This window comes from Serinus canaria, chromosome 18, assembly GCF_022539315.1.
Source record: "Serinus canaria isolate serCan28SL12 chromosome 18, serCan2020, whole genome shotgun sequence".
Taxonomy (NCBI): domain Eukaryota; kingdom Metazoa; phylum Chordata; class Aves; order Passeriformes; family Fringillidae; genus Serinus; species Serinus canaria.
Window position 1 is genome coordinate 1145339 of NC_066331.1, and position 24732 is coordinate 1170070.

Sequence of the window (24732 nt, forward strand, 5' to 3'; positions counted from 1 at the left end):
CACCCAGGGTGACCACGGACCCCGCGGAGGCCCCGGGACCCCGGTGGGGCCTGGTCCCGTCCCGCTCCCGGTGAGGCCTGACCGGGAACGCGTCGCTGTTGCCAGGCAACGGCTTGTCCCGGATCACGTGACACCGGCGCTGCATCACATGACTTCACCCTCACAGTAATGGCGGCGGCGCGCAGTGTCACGTGACCGCCGCCATGTTTGGAAGGTCAACTCCAAAGCGCCTCAAACGCTGAATTATCCCCCCAAAAAAGGACTATCCCCCAAAAAACCCGCACGGCAGAGATTAATTTAGTCCAAGTATTTATTATCTTAACTCCCAAAAGGGCACAAACAAATCCAGCCGGACTCCAGCTCCCAGCCGGAGCCCTTCGGTTAGTTCACATGCGGTTACAACAGCTCTTCTACAGTACCGTTACATGGAAACGTTAAAAGCCAAAGAAATAAAAAAATCCCTCGGGATATTCCCCAAGGGCAGGGATGCTAGTCACGGGGAATATGGAGAGGGGGAGTCAGGGGGATGTCCTGGCCCTGGTGGGTCCCTGTCCGCGGCCTTTGGGGTCTGGGTGGACGGGGCAGGGGGTCCATCCCTGCTCCAGGGGGAAGGGGCCTTTCCCTGGGATCTGTGTGCCAAAGGGCAGCCCCAAAGGGCCGGGTTCAGCTCGTACTGCTCTCCCAGCTCCTCACCCCGGAGCCCTGGAAACGCTGGCTGAGCCTCCAGGGTGGCAGGACCACGTTGTCCCTTCCCAGGGACGCCCCAGCAGCTCCTGTCCCTCTCCCAGGGGATTTGTGACCGCTCCAGGGAGGTGCAGGAGGAGGGGAGCCTGCCCCAGCCCACACCTGCCCTGGGGAGACAAAAAGAGCCTAAACCCACCCCAAAACCCACCCCAAACCCCACTGCAGGGACCCCTCTCTGAACAGAGCCAGCACCTCCCAAACCCCGGGGGCAAAGCGAAGGAAAACCAGCAGGGCCAAAACATCCCAAATCCCTCATCCTGGGAATGCCGGGGGGGGGCTGGGAAGGGCTGGGGATCACTAGTGGTTGGTGCTGCATTGCTAGGGGAGCCCCAGGGCAGCGTGGCGCGGGCTTTGTGCTCCAGAACGTTCCGCAGGGACAGGAGGAGCCCCCGCAGCCCCCTCTGCGCTCCCGGGAGCCCCTAAGGCGGCAGGGTGTGGGGCTGCCCGGGGCAGGGGGTGCTGGGGGGCTCCGGGCTCGTCCCCCAGCCCCGCCTTGGCTCCTACCCCGAGCTCTGCTCTCCCTCCGGGCTCTTTGGTGACCCCTCCTAGGCCGGGAAGTCGCCGCGGTGCCGGACGTGCTCATCGGTGACCGCCAGGTACGTGGCTCTCATGCTCGGGGAGTACTGGGGGGGAAGGCGGGGGTCAGCACCCCAAAGCTGCCCCCGGGGCTGTTCCCATGGGGGTTAATCCCAAATTCATCTGCCAGGGGGGCACGGAAGGGGTCAGACCCTGCTGTCTGCCCCTCTGAGGGCAGAAACTTTCCAGCCCATCCAGGTTAGCGTCGTCCCTTCCCAGGTGCATCCTCCACCTTCCCAAATTCATCCCAAATCTGCCCGTGGGGTTGTATCCGTGGGATGCCAGGAGCCCAGGGCTCCAGCCCCGCCAGGATCACATTCCTCCAGGATTTCCCAGCCGGGAGGATCACCCCGGGCAGGCATTAAGGAAGATTATTTCGAGTTTGTTATTCTGGACTCGGAAAGTCTTTCCTCAGGGGTCTGAATCCTGGGTGAATTAAGAGTATTCAGGGCTGGGAGAAGAGCTCCAATTAATCCCCCCACTCGTGTCCTCCCCCCGGGAGGAGGCTCTCGCCAGCTGCCAAATCTGTAAGATGGGATCCAAGCTTCCACCATGGAAAAAATCCTCCCTGGAGGAGAGTGACAGTATTCCTGCCACGGCAGCATTCCCGGAGCCATATCCTGGCTGGGAGGGGTTGCACTGCTGCAGGGATGGAGACAGGGACCAGCATCCCAAGATGTGGGAGCTGAAAATCCTCCTGGCCCTTTGCCCCCCCTCCCTGAGCTCTCTGCACCCCAAATGCCGAGCAGGAAAAGGGGATGGAGGGAGGTGTGGAAGGGTGAGGAGGAGGAGGGGAGAACCTGGCTGCTGCCCCGGGATAAGGAGGGAGAAGGAAGTGGCTGAACTTACTCTTGATGGGCAACTTAGCTCCAAAATAATGGATGCAAAAAAATTAAAAAGAAATCACAAAAAAAAAAAAAAAAAAAAAAAGAAAAAGGAAGAAAAAAAGAAAGAAAGAAAGAAAAAAGACAAGGAATAAAAAATGAAGCAGCAATACCAGACAGGGCAGGATTAACGAGCAGGGAAATGGGAATGTGAGGGGAGAGACTGCGAGGAGCATCCTCTGAGAGCCAGGATGGAGAGGAAGCACAGGGAAGGCAGGGAGGGGACGCTTATTTGGTGTCCCCCAGCACGTGGCCGTGCCCCCTCCCCGTGGGCGGCCGGGATTTGGGTCAGAGCCGGGCAGGAGGCACCAGGATCTCCCATCCCTGTCCCACCCAGCAGATCCAGAGTCACCCTCCCGGGGGTGTCACAAGGCTTTGGCCTCGGCCCCCCATCGTACCGTGGGGGGAGGAGATCCCCTCCCGATGAGGGGCACGTTCTCATAGCGGGGGTTCCCTCCGAAGAGCACGGCCTGGTTCCTGGGGGGCACAGCGAGACCCCCGTCACCCCCGGCCCAGCACGGCTCCCTGGCCAGGCGGCGGGGGCTCGGGGGGGCTCACATGTACTCGGAGACGGGGGCGTTGGACACGGTCTGCGCCGGGGGCTGCAGGCTGCTCTGGCTGCCCAGGCTGCTGCTGTAGCTGCAGAAGCTGCGCAGCTGCCCCCGCGGCGGGCGGTGCGCGGCCATGCGCCGCGCCGCGGGGTTGAACGGGTCCTCCTCGTCCATGTCGTCGTAGTCCCGCTCCCTGCGGGGACAGAGCGCTGGCAGTCACGCCCCGGGTGGCAAAGAGGGGCTCTCTGTGCCCGGAGGGAGGGCGGGGGGCCGGGGGCACACGCACCGCCCGGCCAGCTGCTGCCAGGCGCGCGGGGCCGCGCAGATCACCGTGGAGAAGGCGGCGGCCGCCAGCAGGGAGAAGAGCCCCAGGTAGAGCAGCCCCTCCACGCCGTCGTAGCAGATCCCGATGAGGCCATCCAGGTAATCCTGGAGGGACACAGGCAGGGCAGCGCTGGTGGCACCCGGAGGGACCCCGGAGCTGGTCCCCAGTCAGCCCCCGCTCACCTTGTGCAGCCCCCGGCAGTCCAGCAGGGCCGTCAGCTGGTGCAGGCTGGTCTCCGAGGAGTTGAGCAGCTGCTGGACCCCCAGCAGGTCTTTCTGTGGGAAAAGGGGGTCAGGCAGCTCTGGGGAGCAGAGGGAGGAATGGGGATCCCTGTTCCCCCTTCCTGTACCTCAGCTGTGGGGAAGAGGGGCAGTGCATACTGGATGAGCCCCTGGATCTGGATCTGCATGGTGGTCAGCGAGCGCTGGAACACGGTGAGGGCCTGCAGGAGGGAGTGGGCACAGTCACAGACCCCCCCAGCCCCAGGCAGCACCAAAGGGGGTGCCCACCCCCCCATACCTGCTGGAAAGGGCTGCTCAGGCTCTGGTCACAGTACAGGTAATAATGAACCACCTCTGCAGAGAGAACGGGAACATCAGCAGGAGCATCCCAGAGGCGTGGGGGGACAGTGGCAGTCCCCCAGGTGGTTTTTGGGGTGCTGCCCGTGCTCGTCTCCACCTCACAGCCAGCCCTGACCTGCGCTGATCTCATCATCTGTCTGGTTCATGATGAACTTGTCCGGGGCCACGCAGAAGTCACTGGTGCCCTGTGGGGACAGAGGGATGTCACCAATGCCCGCAGTGCTCAGCACAGCCCCGGGCAGCCCTTCTCTCCCTCCCTCCCCTCCTGCCCCACTCACCACCGCAGCCGCTGTGTCCACGGCCATGGAGGCCCAGCTGAGGACCAGCATGAGCAGCCCACAGCAGAGCATCCTGCAGGGAGAGCGGGGAGCAGAGTGGGGAGCATGGCTGGGGGTCCCCGTGAGCCCCCCGAGGCTGTCCCCAGGGTACTCACAGGAGCAGGAGGCAGCGGGAGTGCTTGGCCAGCCCCAGGCAGGCCAGCAGGCAGACGGTGAGGACGAGGATGAAGAAGAGCAGGTAAGCCAACCACCTGGGTGCAGAGGAAGGCTGTGTCACACACGGGCACCTCCCCAGCCCTGCTGGGACATCTCAGGACGTGGGAGCTCACCTGTAATACTCGACATAGGCCACCTGTCCCGACAGCTCGGTGAGCTCAGCGCTGACGCCCTGCCAGGCTGGCAGCCCCTGGAGCTGCAGGACAATGCTGCCAGCCAGCTGCTGGGTGAACTTGAGGGTCTGCACGTAATCCCCCCGCGAGGCCAGCAGCTCGTTCAGCCGTGCCAGGTGCTGCTCCAGCGCTCCCTGCATCTGCAGCGTGGTGCTGGCAACCTGCGGCCACCGGGATGGTCAGTACCCCAGGATGGTCATTCCCCCAGGATGGTCAGTGCCCCAGGATGGTCAGTGCCCCAGGTTGGTCATTCCCTAGGATGGTCAGTGCCCAGGATGGTCATTCCCCCAGGATGGTCAGTGCCCAGGATGGTCATTCCCCAGGATGGTCAGTGCCCTGCAATGGTCAGTGCCCTGGGATGGCCAATCCCTGAGATGGTCAATGCCTCAGGATGGTCATTCCCTGGGATGGTCATTCCCTTTAGGATGGTCATTGCCTTTAGGATGGTCACTCCCTGGGACGGTCAGCACCCACCAGCCTAGCCCTGCCACGTGCCCCATCCCTGGAATGCTTTTTCCAGGAGAGCAGCTCCCCCCCCCACCCCGCAGTGCCTTCAGAACAGCCCTGCCATGGCCCTGGCCCGGCCCTGGCGGGCCACAAAGGTCCCATTCTGTGGGGTGACGTCACCCTCCCGCGCTCGGCCAGCACAGCCACGCCGGGGGCTCGGCCGGACGTCCCTCCCTGGTGCTCCAGCCAAACCCACAGCAGGACACTGAGGCACCCTGGGGCCGTGGCCCTACCACGGAGTCGATGCCAGTGAGGGTCTGGTTGGCGTGGTCCAGGGCATAGAGCAGCTGGAAAACGCCGTCGTTGGTCTCGCTGTTCCCGTAGAAGCCGACGCCGACGGCGGCACTGTGGGCAGAGAGGGGACCCAGGTGACAGGGGAGGGACACGCTCACCCTGCCACACCTGCCAGACAGGGGACACTCCCCTGCTTTTGGGGGACAGCCCACCAACGGCAGGGCAGAGACAAAGAGTGGGGCAGGAACAGCACCATGATGGGAACATGCTCCTGCTGGTGACAGGGGGTTGGGGACAGCCAGAGCTGCACGGTGCCTTGGAAGCTCCTCCTGCCAACCCCCGAGAGATTGAGGGCGGAGGGGCTGGGCCAAGCAGATTAGGGGAATCCGCCGTGGCTCCGATTAAACCTTCAGCTCCAGGCCCTGTGGCGAGCTTCCTGCAGCTGCTGCAGAGCTCCCCACGGAGCTGGGATGGAGCTCGGAGCTGGCTCTGAGGACAGAGGTGCCCACAGCCGTGTCCTGGCCGGGCACGTGCCCACACGTGGCCGGTGCACACAGTGATGCCAAACCCCGGTACAACCAACCACAGGCTGCTGGGGGGGTTCAAAGCCCCCGGGAGCTGCAGAGTGCCCCCTGCCCTGCTGGGAGGGCTGGGGGAGCTCGCTGAGCTCACTGGTGCCGTTTCCCTGACTCCCTGTCTCCCTGCTCCGTGCGAGGCTCGCAGGCAGCCATCTCGCTCCGCCCCGGCACAGCTCCCTTTGTCTGGAGCCAGGGTCGTGGCCAGGCAGCCAAAGGGGCCCGTGGCCCATCCTGCTCCCCCCCAGGCCACCAGTGCCTGGGGGGACACTCGGGATGGCTGCCCTGGGGGTCCTCCCAGCCACCCCGAACCGAGGTGGGCTTGGAAAGCCCCCAGAGCTGGGTGAAGAAGAGTTCCCTTGTCTAATTGTTGTGGTTGCAATTAAGGTCGGGCACAAGGGAGCTGCCAGCTGGGTCACGCTGCCGCCCGCCATCTGCTCCGGGCTGGGATTAGCGACCGGCCAGGCTCCCGCCCGGGATTAGCCGGGAAGGCGGCACAGCCCTGACGGGGCCGGGGCCGGGGCCGGCCCGCAGCTGCTCCCTGGGGCTGCTCCGGCAGCTGCACGGCAGGAGGCAGGGATGGAGCACGTTTATTGCAGATCTAATTAAAGCCACTCGTGGCTGGAGAGCAGAGCCCCCTCGGTGACAGGGGGACAGCACCAGGTCCCTGTCCCCGTCCTCACCAGCAGATGAGCCCGGCGGTGACGGCCATCCAGGTGACACAACATGAGTGGGGCCGCTTGCTCTCGGGGTCCTGGTCCCTCTTGCAGCAGCACAGGCAGATCAGGTACACGGTGAGGAAGAGGAGGTTGAGGCCGAGGCACACAGCGGCCACCAAGCCCAGGACGAGCAGCGACTGGAAGGAGAGAGGGGACAGTCAGACGCCGTGCCCGTGACCCGCTCGCGTGGCCGGGATGCGGCGGCGCTCCGCGCCCCACGGGACTGTCACGTGGGGAAGAGGAAGAAGTGTCCCCGTCCCCGTCCCCGTCCCCAGCCCTGTCCCCATTCTCACGCAGGGCCCCGAGCCGCGGTGGCCGAACCGGGGGCGCAGCCGCCCCTCGCTGGGCTGTCGGGGCACTGGGACGGCGGCGCTGTCCCCCTCCCCATGCGGGGGTCACGGCGGGCCGTGCCCCGGGATGCCGCGGCGGCTCCGGGAGCGCGGGGCGGGGGCTCGGGAGGAGCAGAGGAAGCGGCGAGGCCGGGCGGGGAGCGGCGGGGCCGGGGGTGCCGGTGCCGGCCGGCCCGGGCGATGAAAGGCGCTTTGTGCGCCGTGAGATCAGAGCTGGCGCCGGGCGCCGCCGGGAGCGGCGCGGGGGGCGCGGGGCGAGCGGGACCCGGCGCGGGGAGGCGCGGGGGGCGCGGGGGTCCCGGGCCGGTACCTGCTGGTAGTCGGGGTCCTGCGGGCGGAAGGTGCTGGGCACGGGCTGCAGGCGCGGGCCGCGGTGCGGGAGCCCGTGCAGCCAGGCCGCCCACCAGGGCGCCAGGTAACCGGCGCGGGCGGGCCCCATGGCGGGCCGGGGTCGCCGCGCTGCCGGGCGGGGGGCGGCGGTGCCGCCACGCCGCGGGCTCTGCCCGCCCGCCCCGGACACGCCCCGGGAGCCACCCACCGGTACCGCCCCCGGTGCCGCCCCGCGCCCCGCCCCGGCAGGGACAGCGCACGGCGCCCCGCACCTCGGCTGGAGAGGCACCGACAGCACCGGTCCGCCCCTGCTGTGCAGGACACCAGGCACAGGACACGCTGGTGGCCCTGTGTGCCAGCCCCAGGTCCCGCAGGGCCCGTCCCCAGCTGTCACCCCCGAGCAAAGGGGCAGCGCCAGGGCCGGTGAGTCCCCGGTGCCCACCGGTACCAGAACCGGACCCTGCACCCCTCTGCCGGGAGCAGCACCAGCCCCAGGACCCCCAGAGTGGCTCCAAGGACCCCCAGAGTGGCTCCAGGGCCAGGAACAGCGAGTTATGAAACAGCAAACGTAACACCAGGAACAGTATTTTATTTATTTTAACAAACACAGAGAATCCAACAGGTACCCAGCTGATCCCGGCTCACTTCAGCTCCTTCACGGCCAGACCTGGGGAGGAGAGAGAGGGGACATGGACTGGGGGGGCTCAGGCATGGACGGGGTGCCTGGAGCCCTCCAGCTCCACGAGACACCAAGCACTGACCCCAGCAAGGCACTGGTGGTGACACCAGCTCAGGGACCCTTCCAGAGGGCTCTCACAGCCCCCCTCAATCCCACCCATCCACAGGAGATTCCCAGGATACCTGGGGGCAGGGACTGCTTCAGCTTCTCTGCCTTCTCCTTGTCGGTGATGACCAGGGTGTAGAGGTACCGGCTGCAGCGCACCTTGAACTTCACATTGTCCTTGTTCTTCTTGATCTTGACGGCTGTGGGGTGGAGGGGACAGCAGGGACACCCCAGGGTCACCTCTGGGAAACCCAATGCATTCCCTGCCCCGTGCAGAAACCTCCAGCTCCATCCAGAGCGAGGACAGGGAGGAAAAAGCTCTCTCAGTGCCCCACTCTCCCTTGTCACAGGATTCCCGAGGGATCCTGCCACAGCCAGATCCACGTGAATGGGAGAAGAGGGAAAAAACTCTTCCCGTGTTGTTGAACAGTGAGACAAGGCAGCACTTTGTCTCAATTATCCTCGTTTTGTGGTGGCAACAAAAACCTCCGGTTGAGGATGAGGAATGAATCACCTGGGGTGGCAGAACTCCAGCGTTCCACATCATCATCCCTCAGAGCAGGGGGATGTTTGGGAATTGCCTCCAGACAGCTGCAGCATCCCTCAGAGCAGGGGGATGTTTGGGAATTGCCTCCGGGGGTTTGGCCGAACCCCCCAGGGCATGCACAGCTGGGAGAAGGCTCCCAGGGACATCCCCACAGGAGGGAGCTGTCACCGAGCCACAGCCACACCAGGCCAGCCCCGACCCCTCGGCATTCCCAAGGCAAGGAGCTCCCCAGTGCCCACCGGGAACGAGCTGGAGCCTCCCCCGTCCTGCCCGAGACCCCCACTCACACTTGGCGTCCTTCCGCCGCGCCGTCAGCAGGAAGTCCTTGATCTCCTCAATCTTGCGAGGCTAAACACAAACTCATGGAATGAAAACCTGGAATGTTCCGCTTGGAAAGGACCCCACAGCTCATCCGTGCCATGGGCAGGGACAGCTCCAGGCCTGGGGCTCTCCTGGGATGTGCTCTGCGCCCAGAGCTCATTCCCCGGCCACAGAACCCTCCAGGGCCCCGCTCACCCACCCCAGAGACCCCCCCAGGCCACCCTCCCTCACTGCAGCACCCTCCCCTCGCAGCCCCCGGCCCCTCACCATGGTTCCGGCTCGGCTTCGGCAGCTCCAACCTGCGGACTAAACGGGCCAAGATGGTGTCAGTAGCCCCTCGCCATCGCGTCCCCCTTGCCCCGCCCGCCATCGGCTGGCCCCGGGCTCCCTCGTCCCGCCCGGCCAGCCCCGGGGCCGCCCGGTGCCGCGAGGCCGCGGATGGCGGCGGATCCCCCCGGGCCCCCCGGCTCCCCCCAGCCGCCATCGCTCACCCGTAACCGCTGAGAGCAAACCGGAAATGAGCGCGGCACTTCCTCATCCGGAGCTTTATTTCCTACGGCGCGGGCGGAGGACAAAAAGCATCGGATGGCGGTGGCGGTGGCGGGAGCTGCGATGAGCGAGCGGGGGCTCAGCCCCGGTGCGGGCGGGACCGGCGGCGGCTGCGGAGGGAATTTCGGGCACCTCCAGCCTCCCGGAGCCGGGCACGGCCGGGAGCTGCCGGGCACGGGGGGCAGGCCGGGCTGCTGGCAGTTTCCCGAGCCGCAGAACCCCTCCGGGGATGATCCGTCCGAGGTTCTGTCCCGGGGAGCCCCGGGCGATGCTGGCGCTCCGTAACCCGGGCAGGGCTGCAATGGACCGGTTCTGCCACAAGAGAGAGCTTCGATCCCGCTGAAAACCCCAAAGCCGTGCAAACCACCCCAAAACGCCGCGCAGAATCTTTGGGGATGGGTGGCGAGGAGAAGGAACCCCATCCTGCCACTGTCCCCATCCCCATCCTGTCACTGTCCCCATCCCGTCACTGTCCCCATCCCCATCCTGTCACTGTCCCCATCCTGTCACTGTCCCCATCCCCATCCTGTCACTGTCCCCATCCCGTCATTGTCCCGATCCTGCCACTGTCCCCATCCCCATCCTGCCACTGTCCCCATCCCCATCCCGTCACTGTCCCCATCCCATCACTGTCCCCATCCCGTCACTGTCCCCATTCCCTCCCCGGTCCTGCCGAGCCCTGCCTGGGGCTGGCCCTGTTTTTGGGGTGCTGCCATGCTCCCAAGGGGTTCCGGATGGGGTCACACCCCCCAGCAGCTCCCAGTATCACCCCAAGCCCAGTTACTGGGTGGCACCCGCGGCTGCCAGCCCAGGGCTCGCCCCAGGAGGGGATTTTGGGGTGGCACCCTTCCCCCTCGGCACCCGAGGAGCTTTTTAATTGTTTGATTTACTGATCTCCTCTCCGACGGGCTGCTCTACTCCGCTGCCTTTTAATTGCTCCCCGAGCCGAGCGCTTTTTGGCGTTTTCAGAAACGCTGAATGGTGTAATTAAAGCCCTGGCAGAGTAAATCAGCGGCGCGGGAGCGCGACAGCCCCGAATTACAGCTTTTGGCAGGGCAATAAAACCCCCGCGCCACGAAAAGCGCCCGCTGTGCCACCAGCGCGGGGGGCTGAGGCCGAGGGAGCAGAGGCACCCCCAAAATCCCGGGTTTTGGGGGATCGTGGAGTGATTCGGGATGGGAGGGACCTCAGGGCTGTCCGTCTGTCCCTGGCGGTGTCCCGGGGTTGGATGCTGGGGGCAGCCGGCGATGGAGGGAGATGGGATGAGTCTGGGCTCTCGTCCCACCCAAACCCAAACCACGCCGGTTTGGTGCCAGCAGTGAAGGTGTGGAGGAACCCTGGCCCCAGCTCGGACCCTGGCCGGTCCCTGATGGCCACTGTCCCTCAGCTGGGAGGGGACATTCCCGGCAGCTCCTTCTCCCTCCCCAAGGCCCCCGCTCGTGTCCCAAAACAGCCTGGCCCCACCCTGGGGGAGTGAATCCAGGCCCCATCCCCACCCTGTCCACAGCTCTGAGTGCCACCTCCAGCCCTTCCTTGGGCACTCCAAACCTCCCCGGGAGCCCCTTCCAGGAGGGAATTCCCCGTGGATTTTTCCCATCGCACACGGAGCAGCGTGTCCCCACAGCGCTCCCAGGGCGGTGGCACCGTGCTGGCCCCTCTGTCACTGTCACCGCGGTCTGTTCCTCCAGCCCCGCGTCCCTCGGATCCGGGAGGTGGAGATGGGAGCTGGCAGAGGGAGCAGGGACACGGCAGGACACGTTCCCTGCAGAGCCGGGGCACAAACCGCAGCAGGAGTTGATTTCTCCCCGAGTTTAGCAGGATTCCTCCCCCCAGCACAGAGGATTGCCCTCTCTGCCGAGTGCTGGGAGCATTTATCACCAGCAGGGACACGAATCTCTCCCTGTTTCCCTCTTGTTTCCCCTTCCTCGCTCATTTTCCTGCACGCAGGGCTCGTGGCGCAGCTCCTGACCCATCCATCAGCCCAGCCCCGAGAGCTTCAGGGGCGATTTGGGGCCCAAACCGCCCCTTTGGAGGCTCCCTGGGGTTTTCCTGCCTCTTCCCCCTTTTGTTCCGTGTCCGTGGAGGACAAAGGCTGAGGGGGGAGCAGGCAGAGCTGAATCCCGGGAAACAAAGCGCCTGTTTTCATGGAAATGCCCCGGAAATGAGGCAGCAAATTTGGGGAAGGGGGAGCACGGGGCTGGGAAAGGGTCTGGGGGGGGAGGTGAGCTCGGTGCTGGCACCGTGGCCAGAGAAGGGAGGAGAAGGAGACTGGGCTGGAAGTTTCCTGCAGGCATGGGGCACGGTGGGAAGCGCTGGAATACAGATATTTTTTATCATCAGGGATGGGCTGGGCTGGATCCTGCCCGGGCAGAGCACCCGGGGGAGCCAGCGGCAGAGTCCTCCAGGGGAGCGGCTCCTGCCCTGCCCCCGACTGTTCTGGGGGCTCCGAGAAGCTGAAACAGGGAGGTGACACCCCAATGTCCCCCCCTGTCCTCTCAGAGGGGCTCTGCCCAGGCTGGGGGCACAGGCCAGCTGTGCCGCGTCCCTGTGTGTCCCTCACATGTCCCCACGATGTCCCCAAACCCCAAAGTGACCCAGGGGTGACACCTGACACCTCCAGGACCTGATGGGATGGGTGGGCAGTGCCAGGCCAGGCCACCCGGTGGGTGTTGGCACCAGGGCACACAGCGTGCGACACGGACGGGTGACACCCGTGGTGGCACTGCTGGCTGGGGACAGAGCAGCTCCCTGTCACCCCTCTCGGCTCCAGCCGGGTTCGGTCTCATCCTGCAGAGGAAGATTATGGAAATTTTCCTCCCCCCTTCCGCATAATTTTCCGACCGGGCTGCGGCGGCGGCGGGCGAGGCTGGGTGATGGGAATGTCATCTGCGATTCCATTATCTCCTCCTGCCTCCCCGCTCCGCGTTCCTTGTGAAGCCTTCATCCAGATCTGCCGGTCTAATTAGGACAATTACAGCGCGAGGACAGCTGGGACCCGCCCGGAGCCGCGGGGCGAGAGGGGCTCCGGGGTTTGGGGGATTTTTGGGATGACTTTGGCTCCGCGGGAGGATGGGTGGGACTGGGGGGGTCCCAGCCCCTTGTGCTGCTTCCCGGCGTTGGTTTTGGGGTGCACATCCCCGAGGATGACCTCATGGCTGTGTCCTGCACGTGCTGGTGTCACCCCTGTGTCCCACCTCGCTGGCTGTCACTACCTGCAGGGTCTCAGCACCTCTCTGGGGACAGCTGCCAGCCCTGTCCGTGGCACACACTGTCCCCCACCCCCGGGGGTGCCGCAGCTCCCGGATCCTCATTGGCATTCCGCGGGCGCGCCGTGGCAGCTGGCGGGATGGCAGCGGAGTGACAGCGGTGACAGGTAACGCCAGCCACGGCGACAGCGGCTTGGCAGCCGGGCCACAGCCCCGCCGGGCTCCGGATCCGCCTCTCCAGGCCGGGATGTGCCGGGGGAGGACTGGGAGGGCCCCGGGGGGATGCTCCGGGTGGGGGGAGCTGCTCCGGGGTGCTGGGGGTGCTCCAGCAGCCACGGGCAGAGTGGGGACAGAGCTCTGCTGGCATCAGCTCCGTGTGCCCACGCTGGAACAAGGCACAGGAGGATGGGGGGAGCCCCGGCATCCACCCCCCTGAGCTCCGCCGTGGGCGCAGCGGTGTCACCCTGGGGATGCTCCACCAGCCACGGGGACGGCGGCAGCGAGGGCACGGCCCCACCGGGACCCAGATCCGTGTCCCCGCGCTGGGATGTGGCACCGGAGGACAGCCACGGCCCCCCGGGGGTGCGCCAGGCCCCGGAGCTCGCTGTGGGCGCAGCGATGCCCAGCCCGGGGATGCTCCGAGCAGGGAATTGGGGAGCAGCCCCCGTGCCACATCGAGACGGGGACAAAAATCCAGGCGGGGACATTCAGGGACCCCGCACCCATCCCGGGGGGGGCGGGGGGGAGGGACACGGCGGGCAGAGCCGGCTGCACGGGCAATTAAGGGAAGTGCCAATTGTCAGCGCCGGTGATTAACGCTGCTCCAAATCCGCATGAATATTAACGGCCGACACGGCCCGGGCTCCCGCGCCATGAATTCTGGATGAATCTTAAGATAAATCGTTTGGATAACTTAGCGGCAGCTGTACTCCCTCGCCACCCACTGCCTCCCAAAATCAGCTCACGTCAGGCGAGAGGAGCCAGCACGGAGAGGGAATGGCAGCTCGAGGCCGGGTGTCGGGAGCCCGGGGCAGAGCGGGGTGCCCGGGGCTCCCCAGAGGACGAGGCAAAGCCTGCGCGGCTCTGGCGCCTGCCCAGGAGCTGGTGACAAATCCTGTCACTCGCCACGCTGGTGGTGTCTTTGCAGGGAGATGTTTGCTCTGCCTCGGGGGCTCCTTCCCGGAGGGATGGCATTTGTCACCGCGTTACGGATGCGACGCGTCCCCTCTCCTGACACCACGTGCCCATTGGCAGGAGCGCATCCCGCTCCCGCAGCCCTGCCTGGAGCATCCTCAGGCACAGGTGCAGAGATCCATCTTCGCTCCCGCCGGGGACCTGCCCCGGGCCCGGGCCCCATTGGCATTCCGCCGCCGCCGCCGTCCGTTCTAGCGTCCTCGGGGGCCGGGGCCTTGATTGCATCCTTGGGCTGCCATAAATCAGCCCGGGAGCCTGGCGGAGCGAGGGGGGAATGGGAGTGGCAATGGCACCGGCAGGGGACGAGCACTGCCGTGCCACTGGGGGGGGGACACAGAGAGCACTCTGTCACTGGGGGGGGACACAAGGACCAACACCACCCTGTCACTGGGTGGGACAGGATGCAGGGATCACCCTCTCACTGGGATGGGGTGCAGGGATCACTCTGTCACTGGGGTGGGACACAAGGACCAGGATCACTCTGTCACTGGGGTGGGACACAAGGACCAGGATCACTCTGTCACTGGGTCGGGATTCACGGTGGCACGCCAGGAGCTTTCCCAGTAGGAGAACATCTCCCACCAGCACCCCCAGCCTGAAGCACCTTTGTGTCCAGGGATGGTGCTGGAACTGGGACCTCTCCCAATGCCCTCTGGATCTCCAGGAGCTGGGACCTCTCCCAATGCCCTCTGGATCTCCAGGTCTGGGCAGCCTCAAGAGGTTTCCCTTGGGAGGGATCTGCTGCCTCCTCCTCCTCCTCCTCCTCCTCCCGCTCCCATGCACGGCTCTGCAGGATCCTGTCACAGCCCCTGTGTGACCTGCCGTGGCACCGTGCCCGTGGAAAGCTGCAAACCCGACTCTCAGCTGCCAAAACAGCGTCAGAAAAATCAGGAAATCAGGTGCAAATGGCAAGGGGAGATTAACGGGAGTGGAGCGGTGGAATCAGGGGCCATTAACAGATTAAATCATTACACGGAGTCAGATCAGCGCACAAATAACATGAATAATAAACGTGGCTCGGGGGCAGCAGCTCCTGCTTCCCGTTTGTCTCAGCCAGAAGGCGAGGGCTGGTGACTGCCACCCCCCACGGGCTGCGGGGACAGAGGACACTCAGAAGAGCTCCGGGGGTGGGGACAGTGACACCAGATGTGCCACTGTGACCCTGCTCCTTTCTGCGAGTCCCTTTTGGGACCCACCGGCATCCTGCTCACCCCAATGAGGTCTTGCAGCCCCCACAGCCCTGCAGGGACCACCCTGAGCCCCTCTCCCCATCCACCCTTCCCTTCTCCTCCCAATCTCCTTCCCAGCTGGGTTTCCTTCCCTGCCCGGGCTCCCCTCTGGAGAAGGGGAGCAGCCACGTCCCTGCTCTGCTCCAAAAGACTCAAAGGCAGCACAGAAACGTCAATAAAAGGCTCCAAACAATGGGAAAATGTCTTTTTTCCCCAACTTAATTTCATTCCAGCCACCACAAACCCCGAGGAGCTGGGAAGAAAGCCTGAGCAGGCTGTGCATGGGCACGGGGAGGGGGCCGAGCCCTCCCTCGGCTGACACAGGGTTAACTCACATCTCAGCACCGTCACCTTGATTCTGCTGGAGAAGCCTTTCTTCCCTAAATTCCTGCGTGCCCAGGAAGGCTGGGGAAAGTCTGAGCTGCTGCAACAGCACCTGGGAACAAGAATTATTATGTGGTGTGACAGGGTTTGATGAATTCCTGTGTGCCTGGGGGAAGGGACTAAGTGGGTGAATGAAGTGCGAATATTCTCGGTGCCAATCGATAGCCTGGATTGAGCCGTTGGCAGATGTGACATTTGGGTTTCACTGCCCTGGACAGACTCCCTGGATTGATGTCCTGGCAGCAGCAGGGAGCGAGGGCTGCGAGGGGCTGGCACGGCCTGGGCACAGGGCTGGGCTGGGGCGATGGCCTGGGGTCATGGAGATGGGTGGTGGGTTTGGGGTGGTGGGTTTGGGGTCATGGAGATGGGTGGTGGGTTTGGGGTGGTGGGTTTGGGGTCATGGAGATGGGTGGTGGGTTTGGGGTGGTGGATTTGGGGTCATTGGCTGGAGTCATGGAGATGGATGGTGGGTTTGAGATGGTGGGTTTGGGGTGGTGAGTTTGGGGTGGTGGCTTTGGGATGGTGGGTTTGGCATGGTGGGTTTGGGGTGGTGGATTTGGGATGGTGGGTTTGGGGTCATGGAGATGGGTGGTGGGTTTGGGGTGGTGGGTTTGGGGTCATGGAGATGGGTGGTGGGTTTGGGGTCATGGGTGGTGGGTTTGGGGTGGTGGGTTTGGGGTCATGGAGATGGGTGGTGGATTTGGGATGGTGGGTTTGGGGTCATGGAGATGGGTGGTGGGTTTGGCGTGGTGGATTTGGGGTCATTGGCTGGAGTCATGGAGATGGGTGGTGGGTTTGAGATGGTGGGTTTGAGGTGGTGGATTTGGGGTGGTGGCCTTGGGGTCATTGGTTGGGGTTATGGAGATGGGTGGTGGGTTTGGGGTGGTGGGTTTGGGGTGGTGGGTTTGGGGTGGTGGGTTTGGGATGGTGGGTTTGGCATGGTGGGTTTGGGGTGGTGGGTTTGGGATGGTGGGTTTGGGCTGATGGATTTGGGGTGGTGGCCTTGGGGTCATTGGTTGGGGTTATGGAGATGGGTGATGGGTTTGGGATGGTGGATTTGGGATGATGGATTTTGGACGATGGGCTTGGGGTGGTGAGTTTGGGGTGGTGGATTTGGGGTGGTGGATTTGGGATGATGGGTTGGGATGAATGAATGGTTTGGGGTCATGGATTGGGGTTATGGAGCTGGGATGATGGGTTGGGATGAGTGATTGGGGTCATGGGCTGAGGTTATAGGGTTGGGATCATGGGTTGGAATGAGTGATTGTGGGGTCATGGGTTGGGGTTATGAGCTTGGGGTGACGGATCTGGGGTGACGTGATCACCCCAGATCTGGGGATCTGGGGATTTGGGGGCGATGGGTTGCTGTAATGGTTTGGGGTGCTGGAGCTGCTTCCACAGCCCTGGCAGGGAGCTCTTTTCCAGGGTGAGGGGAGTGCCTGGGCCACGCTGTGGAATTGCTGAAAGGGAAAGAGGAAGCAGGAACGGGGGCACACCACGACCCCAGCCTGCAGTGCTGGGAGCCATTTGCCACCAGATCCGACCCTACCACCCCCAAGGATCCCCCTGGGAGCCCTGGCTGCCATTCCCTCAGTGCCAGCCCCCCATCCCCCGTGGATTCCCGTCACATCCCGCAGCCCGAGCTGCTGCTCATGCCCGGCACGGCCATTTGTTTGTGCTGCTTTCAGGCAGACTGATGGTTTTAATGGCACATAATCATTTTTCAGGAGTCATTTGATGCCACTAATCATGGCTGTGATCCGGCACGCCGGGACGTGTAATGACAACGTTGAACAGGAAAAATGGCACTCGGATCCTGCGCTCTTCCCGCTCTAATCTATATTTTACCACATCTTTCTACCTAATGATACTGAGAACTGTTCATAAATGACTACTTAGGCACTTCCTTTTTTTTTTTTCTAATTTTTTTCTTTTTTTTTTTTTTTTTTGGCGGCAGTGGGCGACAAAATAATTCTGGAATAAAATATCAGAATGGGAAAAGGAAGTGGAGGGTCAAGTGTTTGCCTGGTGGTTGGGAGGAGTTCACGTGGTGGGAAGTTCGGAGAGGCTTTCACTGCTCAGAAGTTTACAGCCTCTGGGTTAAAATAACCACTGTTAAAAAAAGAAAAAAGAAAAAAAATGTAAATTAAACCAATTTTAAATGAAATTTCCTCACTGCAGGAAGAGGATCCTCCTGGCACAGTGCCCAACATCTTCAGGATGAATTATCGTGCCATTCCTCGCACTCCAACTCATTACATGGCAAAATTAAAGAGAATCTGGCAATTTTAAAAAAATTACAATTTTCTTAACGTGTTGTCTTCCCTGAGCTGCTAAAAGTCAGGGATCACAGCCAGGGAATGAACTCAAATGGAGCACTGAGAGTTCCCTTCCCTTCCCTTCCCTTCCCTTCCCTTCCCTTCCCTTCCCTTCCCTTCCCTTCCCTTCCCTTCCCTTCCCTTCCCTCCCCTTCCCTCCCTTCCCTTCCCTTCCTCCTTCCCTTCTTCCCTCCCCTTCCCTTCCCTTCCCTTCTCCTTCCCTTCCCTTCCCTTCCCTTCCCTTCCCTTCCCTTCCCTTCCCTCCCTTCCTTCCTTCCCGTTCCCTTCCCTTCCCTTCCCTTCCGTCCCTTCCCTTCCCTTCCTTCCCTTCCCTTCCCTTCCCTTCCCTTCCTCCCTTCCCTTCCCTTCCCTTCCCTTCCCTTCCCTTCCCTTCCCTTCCCTTCCCTTCCCTTCCCTTCCCTTCCCTTCCCTTTCCCTTCCCTTCCCTTCCCTTCCCTCTTCCCTTCCCTTCCTTCCCTTCCCGTCCCTTCCCTTCCCTTCCCTTCCCTCCCCTCTCCCGTCCTTCCCTTCCCCCCTTCCCTTCCCTCCCTTCCCTTCCCTTCCCTTCCCTTCCCTTCCCCTGTGTCCTTTGGGGACATGTCACTGTCCCCAGTGCTGGCAGCATCGGGGCTCTGCTGGAAAATTCATTTTAATTATTTTAAAAGCAGGCACAGAATATTTTCAGCTCTTTACTGCAGGATTTTTGTTGTTATTTTTAAAAAACTCTGTTTGTGGCAGGTTTTCCTCCCCTGGGAAGGTGGCAGGAGGTGTCCCCATCAGGGGGATGGGGACAGGGACACGTGGGACCCCCCAGTGAGCAGAGGCAGGGAGGCTGGAGGGTGACAGTGACCCCAGCCCTAATAAATCACGGTGACACCATTACACGGGGCCATGTCACAACTCAGCAGCCACCTAATTAAAAACTGCAATGAAGCAGGGCAAGAAAATAACTTAATTTGGGTGTCTCTGCATCGCTCATCTGGGGACAGGTCTCTGTGGGGGAGGGGGGGTTGTTTGATCCTAATTAGGTTCCAGACTGGAGCAGGGATGGGGACAGGTCCCTGTCCTGGTGACCTGGGACACTGTGACCCCACAGAGGTGCTGCTGGTCCCAGGGATATTTTTTTCCACTCATTTTTTATTTTTAATCCAACCCTCAAACTGGAGCCAAGGCAGTTGTTTATAGCCCTGCCAGGACCTTGGGCTGTCCCCAGCAGGTTTTGGGGAGTGGGATGCTCACAGCTCCGGATGAGCTGGGTGGAGCTGGCACAGGGCTTGGGGACACTGAGCGACAGGGTTTGGGAATGTTGTGGCTTTGGGGACATCATAACACAGAACTTGGGGACATTGTGGCACAGGGACTGACACTGGCACAGGGATTGGGGACATCATGACACAGAACCTGGGGACATTGTGGCACTGGGACAGACACTGGCACAGGCCTTGGGGACATCATGACACAGAACTTGGGGACATTGTGGCACAGGGACTGACACTGTGGCACAGGGATTGGGGACATTGAGTGACAGAACTTGGGGACATTGTGGCACAGGGACTGACACTGGCACACGGCTTGGGGACATTGAGTGACAGAAGTTGGGGACATTGTGGCACAGGGACTGACACTGTGGCACAGAGATTGGGGACACCATGACACAGAACCTGGGGACATTGTGGCACAGGGACTGACACTGGCACAGGGCTTGGGGACATCATGACACAGAACCTGGGGACATTGTGGCACAGAGACAGACACTGTGGCACAGTGCTTGGGGACATCATGAGACAGAAGTTGGGGACATTGTGGCACAGAGACTGACACTGTGGCACAGTGCTTGGGGACATCATGACACAGAAGTTGGGGACATTGTGGCACTGGGACAGACACTGTGGCACAGAGATTGGGGACATCATGACACAGAAGTTGGGGACATTGTGGCACAGAGACTGACCCTGGGACAGGGCTTGGAGCACCTTGGAGCTGATCTTGGGGACATTGTGGCACAGGGCTTGGGGACTTCACAGGACAGGGCTCAGGGACATCAGGGCTCGGGACTTGGATTAAAACACCAATTCCTGCCTGGCTTTGCTGGTTCTCATCCCAACTCGTTCTACAATCTCCCAGTGAGAGGAGAAATTTCCATAATGGTCCCTGGGGAACGGCTGGAACAGGAGCCCAGCCATCCCTGATCAGCCCCTCCTGCCACAGTTCTCTGCTGCTTCACTTCTCCCAGGGAAATTTAACCCATCCCTGGGATCAGGGAGCTCCAGAGCCTTCCTCCTCTCCGCATCTCCCCGTGCCACCCCTGTAATTTTTCCTAATTGCCCGGGAAGGGGAGGGTAAAGGCACCCGGCCCCTCGAGGGGAGTGTGGGCTCTGTCTCTGGAGGAGCAGGAAGGGAGAAGGGAAGTGCCAGCCTCTCTCCAGAGAGGAGAGCACAAACCCTTTCATGTGGCTCTGTGCAAAGGGAATGAAAGCCTCCTGGATTATTCCAGGGAGACAATCCAGCCCTGCCCTCCTGATCCTTTTTTGTGATGAAAGCTTTGGAGAGGAGAATTCCAGGGATGTGGGCACAGCCACCCGCTGCTGGCTGCTGCTCCTGCCCATGGATGGGGAATTCCTGGCATGTCCCTGGCTGTCCCAGCCTCTCCTGGCATGACACAGCAATTCCCAGTTTCTCTGGGCACTCCTGGCACATCCCAGGTTCTCTGGGCCTCTCATGTCCCAGCATGTCCCAGATTTTCCCAGCATGTCCCAGGGGTCCCAGAGCTGTCCCACACCCCAGTGCTCCCCCAGTCCTCCCTTTCCAGTGGTTTCGTTTGGGGGTGCAGGGAATGTGGCACCCTTCTGGGATGGCACTGCTGGCATTCCGAGCACTCGGTGCCATCCTCAGCCCCCGTGGCCACGGCTGCTGATCCCACCCAGCAGCTGTGGAAAATCTCCAGGGATTGTCCTCAGAGCTGGGTGATTTTCTGCTGGTTTGGAGCAGAGCCACGAGCCTGGGATGGGAGGCTCTGGAGGGAGTGATTTTCCGTGCAGATCATTCCCTAATTAAAGCCCATCCCGAGAGGCTGCGTGCGAGCTCTGGGATGTGGGATGTGCCCCCACCAGCCCCCGTGGGCCCTGCAGAGCCTGGAGCTGCTCCAGTCTCACTGATGGAAAGCTGGAATGCAGCTGCCATGAGAGGAAGAGGCAGGGATGGAGCAAAACCAGCTGGAAAAATCCCCTCGAGTTCCCATCTTTGCCACAAACCCCAGTCCCTTCCTGCAGGAGCATCCAGGGCTGCTCCAGGAGATGTGGATCCACCCTGGGAACGGGTGGGTGTTCAGGAAGAGGGATGAGTCCACCCAAGCCCCTGGAGGGTGGAGGAGCTTCCTTAGCCCTGCTCCTTCCTGGGAGCTGAAGATGTGGCTGCCAGCCCCAGGTGTCCCCATCCCTGTCCCCCCCAAAGCCCTGGGAATCTCCCCCAGGAGTCTCCCACTCCCAGCCACCCCTTCCCAGGAGTGCAGGGGTGTTGCCACATTTCTCTTCACGGAGAGGAGCAAGGCACAATCCATCCCAAGGATATTTCTGGGACTCACATTCTCTGAACCTCAGAGAAGGGGAAAACACAGTTCTCATCGCTTGCTGGGCCACACTGGGATGCAACACGGAGATTGTTTATCCAAAGTGGGGATGATTTGTTTCCTTGGCCTGTCAGGGGGTGTGTGTGTGTCGGGATTGTCGTGACAGTCACGAGATTCAGGGCAGTGTGAGCAGGTGAGTGCTTGGCAGATCCAGTTTAGATGAAATGCATATATTGTACAGTATAATAAATTAATTAATTAGCCTTCTGATGTCCATGGAGTCCTCCTCACCATTCTCTCCCCTTCGCCAGAGTCACCCTGATTTGCAGTACAGGGACATGGCCCTGCTGGAGATGCCACCACAGCCCTCCATGTGATGTCCCCAGGGGTGGGGACGGGGGTCAGGTGAGGGACACGGCGTCCCTGGGCTCCCGGAGCACCATGGCAGCCTCTGGCTCGCAGGGAAGGGGCTGCAGTACAGGGGAGGAATATTTTTAGCTTTCTCATTAACCGAGTCCTTTCAAATTAGCCTTCCATTAACCTCAAAGCGCAATGAAAGCGCTGCAAAGCGAGCGTGGGATTTTTTTCCCCTTCCCTTTCAGGGCTTAAGGCTCCTGCAGAATATCAAGGTTTTCCTGATTAGAGTCGCATCTGCCTTGAAGCTCTAATGAAGGGAAGTTGTGTCAGGGGTGGATTTTGGGCAGAGCTGGGCTGGTGGAAGTGGGGTTGAGGCAAACCTAACCCTGCCCAGCCCTTCCAGTGAGGATCCATCGGGATTCTCCAGGAATGGGCACCTCTATTCCCACCCTTGAGGTGCCTGAGGTCAGGGAGATCCATCAAACAAGAAGAATCACCCCAAAAAGGCTCAGAGCTGCCCAGTGCTTCCCTGTTGGCTCTCCCCACCCCCACTGGGATTTTCCCTGGGTTTTGGGGTGCCTGGGGCTGGTTTGGGGCTGGACATTCATCCAGAGGCTGGGAGAGCTGGTTTGAAACCCCTCTGGCTCCAGGTTTGGCGTCCTCCAGTGCATTCTTGGGTGGGATGGGATGGAGGTGAGGGCAGGGAGATGGAGGTGGAGGGATGGGGAGGGGATGAGGAGATGGAGACATGGAGATGTGGGTGGAGGAAGGAAGGAAGGAGGAAGAGGAGGGATGGAGCAGAGCCCAGGACAGGATTTGCTCCAGGTGCAACAGCTCCTGCTCCTGCTCCCAGCCGTGTGTGAGGCTGCTCCGAGCTCAGGGGACCCTCCCCAGCTCCGAGCCCACCCAGGGAGCCAGACCAGGAGCCCACAGCGCTGGGATGCTCCTGCCCAGCTCCTCGGGGTCCCCCAGATCCCCCCAGTCCCCGGCCACTCCGGGACCCATCCCGAGCCGCCCCCACGGCCGCGTGTGCAGCTCACACACCCAGGGCTGATTTCCATTAAGTGGAAAGCAGAAATAAGGGGAACATCAAAGGGAAATTGGAAAGACAGGAGAAAATAAAAAAGAAAAAGAAAAGGAGAAAAAAAAAACAACCGGGGCGGAGGAACGGGAGACGGAGGAGAAGAAAGGGAAGGAGCTGCTCCGCGCCGGCGCCCGTCCTGCAAATTGGAAGAGCTGCTCGGAGGTGTCCACAGGCGACCCTGCCAAATCAATTGATTTCATCTCTGGGCACAGAGGCCTTTTTTTATTTCACACCAATTTTCACGGGCAGCGTCGGATAAAAATGGCAGAGACGGCGAGGAGGGGGAGTGACAGGCGGGGGGAGAGAAGTGAGGGGGACAGGAGGGACCGGCTGGTGACAAAAAGAGGCTGAGGGGAGGGAAATTCTGCTGCCAGGGCCCGCCCGGGGATGGTCCCCTGCTGTCCCCCGCTGTCCCCACGTGTCCGGTCCTCCCCCACCTCCCCCTGGGGAGCCAGAGCTGGGCATTCACCTCCCCTGCCCACCTGGGGCACGGGGATGAGGGCAAAGCCCCGGATCTCCCGGTTCTCCCGGTGTGGTGGGAGCATCCCTGCTCCTCTCTCTCCCGCACGCAGCCGGAGACTCAGGCAGAGAAAAATACCCGCTGACATCAAGGTTATGTAGTCCTGGGCTGACAAGATGGATTATCTCCCGCAATCCATCATTTCCCTGGCTCCTATTGCAGTTTTCCTTTCGCTCTTTCTCTTCCCCCTTTTTTTCTTTCCTCTCCCTTTATTTTTTTTATGAGCAGAAAACGTTTTCAGCAGCCGTAATAGCCACGGCTGGAGGCAGGGACGGGAATCCATCATTTATTTGGTGGGGTTGGATAATAAGTAAGCTCGGGCCTAAATCCTATGACCTTGAGAATTAAATAATAACAATAATAACACTAATGAAATCCCACGGAACTTCCCACTCGCAGCAGCCCCTCTCCCTCCTCGGCAGGTGGAAAAGGGCTGGGGGTTATTTTGCCAGTAATGAGGGTTGTGAAGCTCCCATGGAAACGCTGGGGATGAAGGGATGGGGGCTTTGTCCTCCCTCCCTCCCTCCCCTGCCCTTCCCCGTCCCCCTCGGGTGGCACTGCCAGCAGCAGGGAGGCTCCACGCACGGGGGCACTGAGACATTTCACTCTGGAAGTGTTCTGCTCTGACATTTCCCAAAGAAAATTCCCCGGCTCCTGGTCGCACGCTGGCATTTTGCTTTGAAATCCAGGATCTCCAACCTGTGACTGGGAACTGGGAATCAAAACATTTTCCCTGCCTTGGTGCCGCTCCCTTCCAGCGCAGCTTCACCCCCAGCCCCCTTTTCCTCCCCCGTCCCCAGGGATTGGGGGCTCGGGGCCATGCAGGGGCAGACCCCAGGACCCCATGGATCCCTTCCCTCTGGAGCTGCTCCTGGCTGCTGTCTGCAGCCTCAGGGCTCCTTCAGGGAGCAGCGAGGCCAGAGCCAGACCAGCAGCGTGGAAAATGGAGAGGGAAAGCCACCACTGCCTAAAGATGGGAATGATTCCCTCAGTGCAGCTCTGGGGGAGCGCAGGAGCGGCGGGGATCGGTGGCACGGGACGCCCCAGCGGTGGCAGGGGTGGCACATCCCCCCGGAGCGTGCCGGTGCCCCCAGGGCAGGGCGATGGGAAGATGAGGGTGATTCCCATCCTTCCCGCACTGCCCAGACCCAGCCCGGAGCAGGAACACTCCGGAGGGCTGTGGTGGGGACAGGAGGGTGGGTGGCACGAGGGTGGCGTGGTGGCAGTGTCAGGGTGTGATCTCTGGGACGTGGTGGCAGCACGGGGGTGGCACTGTCAGGGTGTGATCTCTGGGACCCCTGGTGAGACCCAGCTGAGCTCCGGGGAACTTTGGCGGAGGAAAATGTAAATTTCGGGAATGCGGGAGTTTCCCCGCTGCAGCGGGGGCAGTGGTGGAGCACAGCCGCTGCCAGGGTGGGGGGGGTTATTCCAGCTGGTCCCCTCAGGGTGACCAGGGTGTCACATCAGCCCTGTGCCCCCCCAGGCTTGCCAGGGACCCTCGGCATTCCGGGGATCCGCAGCTGCTGCCGGGGGTGGCTGGACCCGCCCGGTCCCGCTGCTGGAGGCATCAAAAATCCCCCAAATGTGCAAAATTACCCCGGGCCCTTGCAGGAGGCTCTGCCGGAGCCCCG

The 24732-nt window shown here is 61.9% G+C and overlaps 2 protein-coding genes across 2 annotated transcripts; both read right to left on the minus strand.

Moving 5' to 3' along the window:
- Nucleotides 1–292: 292 nt before the first annotated feature.
- Nucleotides 293–7155, minus strand: TTYH2 (tweety family member 2). Its single transcript, XM_050981543.1, has 14 exons — nucleotides 7024–7155; nucleotides 6328–6500; nucleotides 5069–5180; nucleotides 4269–4489; nucleotides 4095–4190; nucleotides 3940–4012; nucleotides 3777–3846; nucleotides 3600–3655; nucleotides 3430–3522; nucleotides 3263–3355; nucleotides 3042–3184; nucleotides 2763–2948; nucleotides 2603–2681; nucleotides 293–1367 (listed from the first exon to the last, which is right to left on the minus strand). The coding sequence occupies exons 1-14, from the start codon at nucleotides 7150–7152 to the stop codon at nucleotides 1290–1292; spliced, it is 1602 nt and encodes a 533-aa protein (XP_050837500.1). The 5' UTR covers nucleotides 7153–7155; the 3' UTR covers nucleotides 293–1289.
- A 457-nt stretch (nucleotides 7156–7612) lies between these two features.
- Nucleotides 7613–9315, minus strand: RPL38 (ribosomal protein L38). The gene is made up of 5 exons (XM_050981311.1): nucleotides 9187–9315; nucleotides 8963–9001; nucleotides 8662–8722; nucleotides 7905–8027; nucleotides 7613–7710 (listed from the first exon to the last, which is right to left on the minus strand). The coding sequence occupies exons 2-5, from the start codon at nucleotides 8963–8965 to the stop codon at nucleotides 7685–7687; spliced, it is 213 nt and encodes a 70-aa protein (XP_050837268.1). The 5' UTR covers nucleotides 8966–9001; nucleotides 9187–9315; the 3' UTR covers nucleotides 7613–7684.
- Between the last annotated feature and the right edge of the window lie 15417 nt (nucleotides 9316–24732).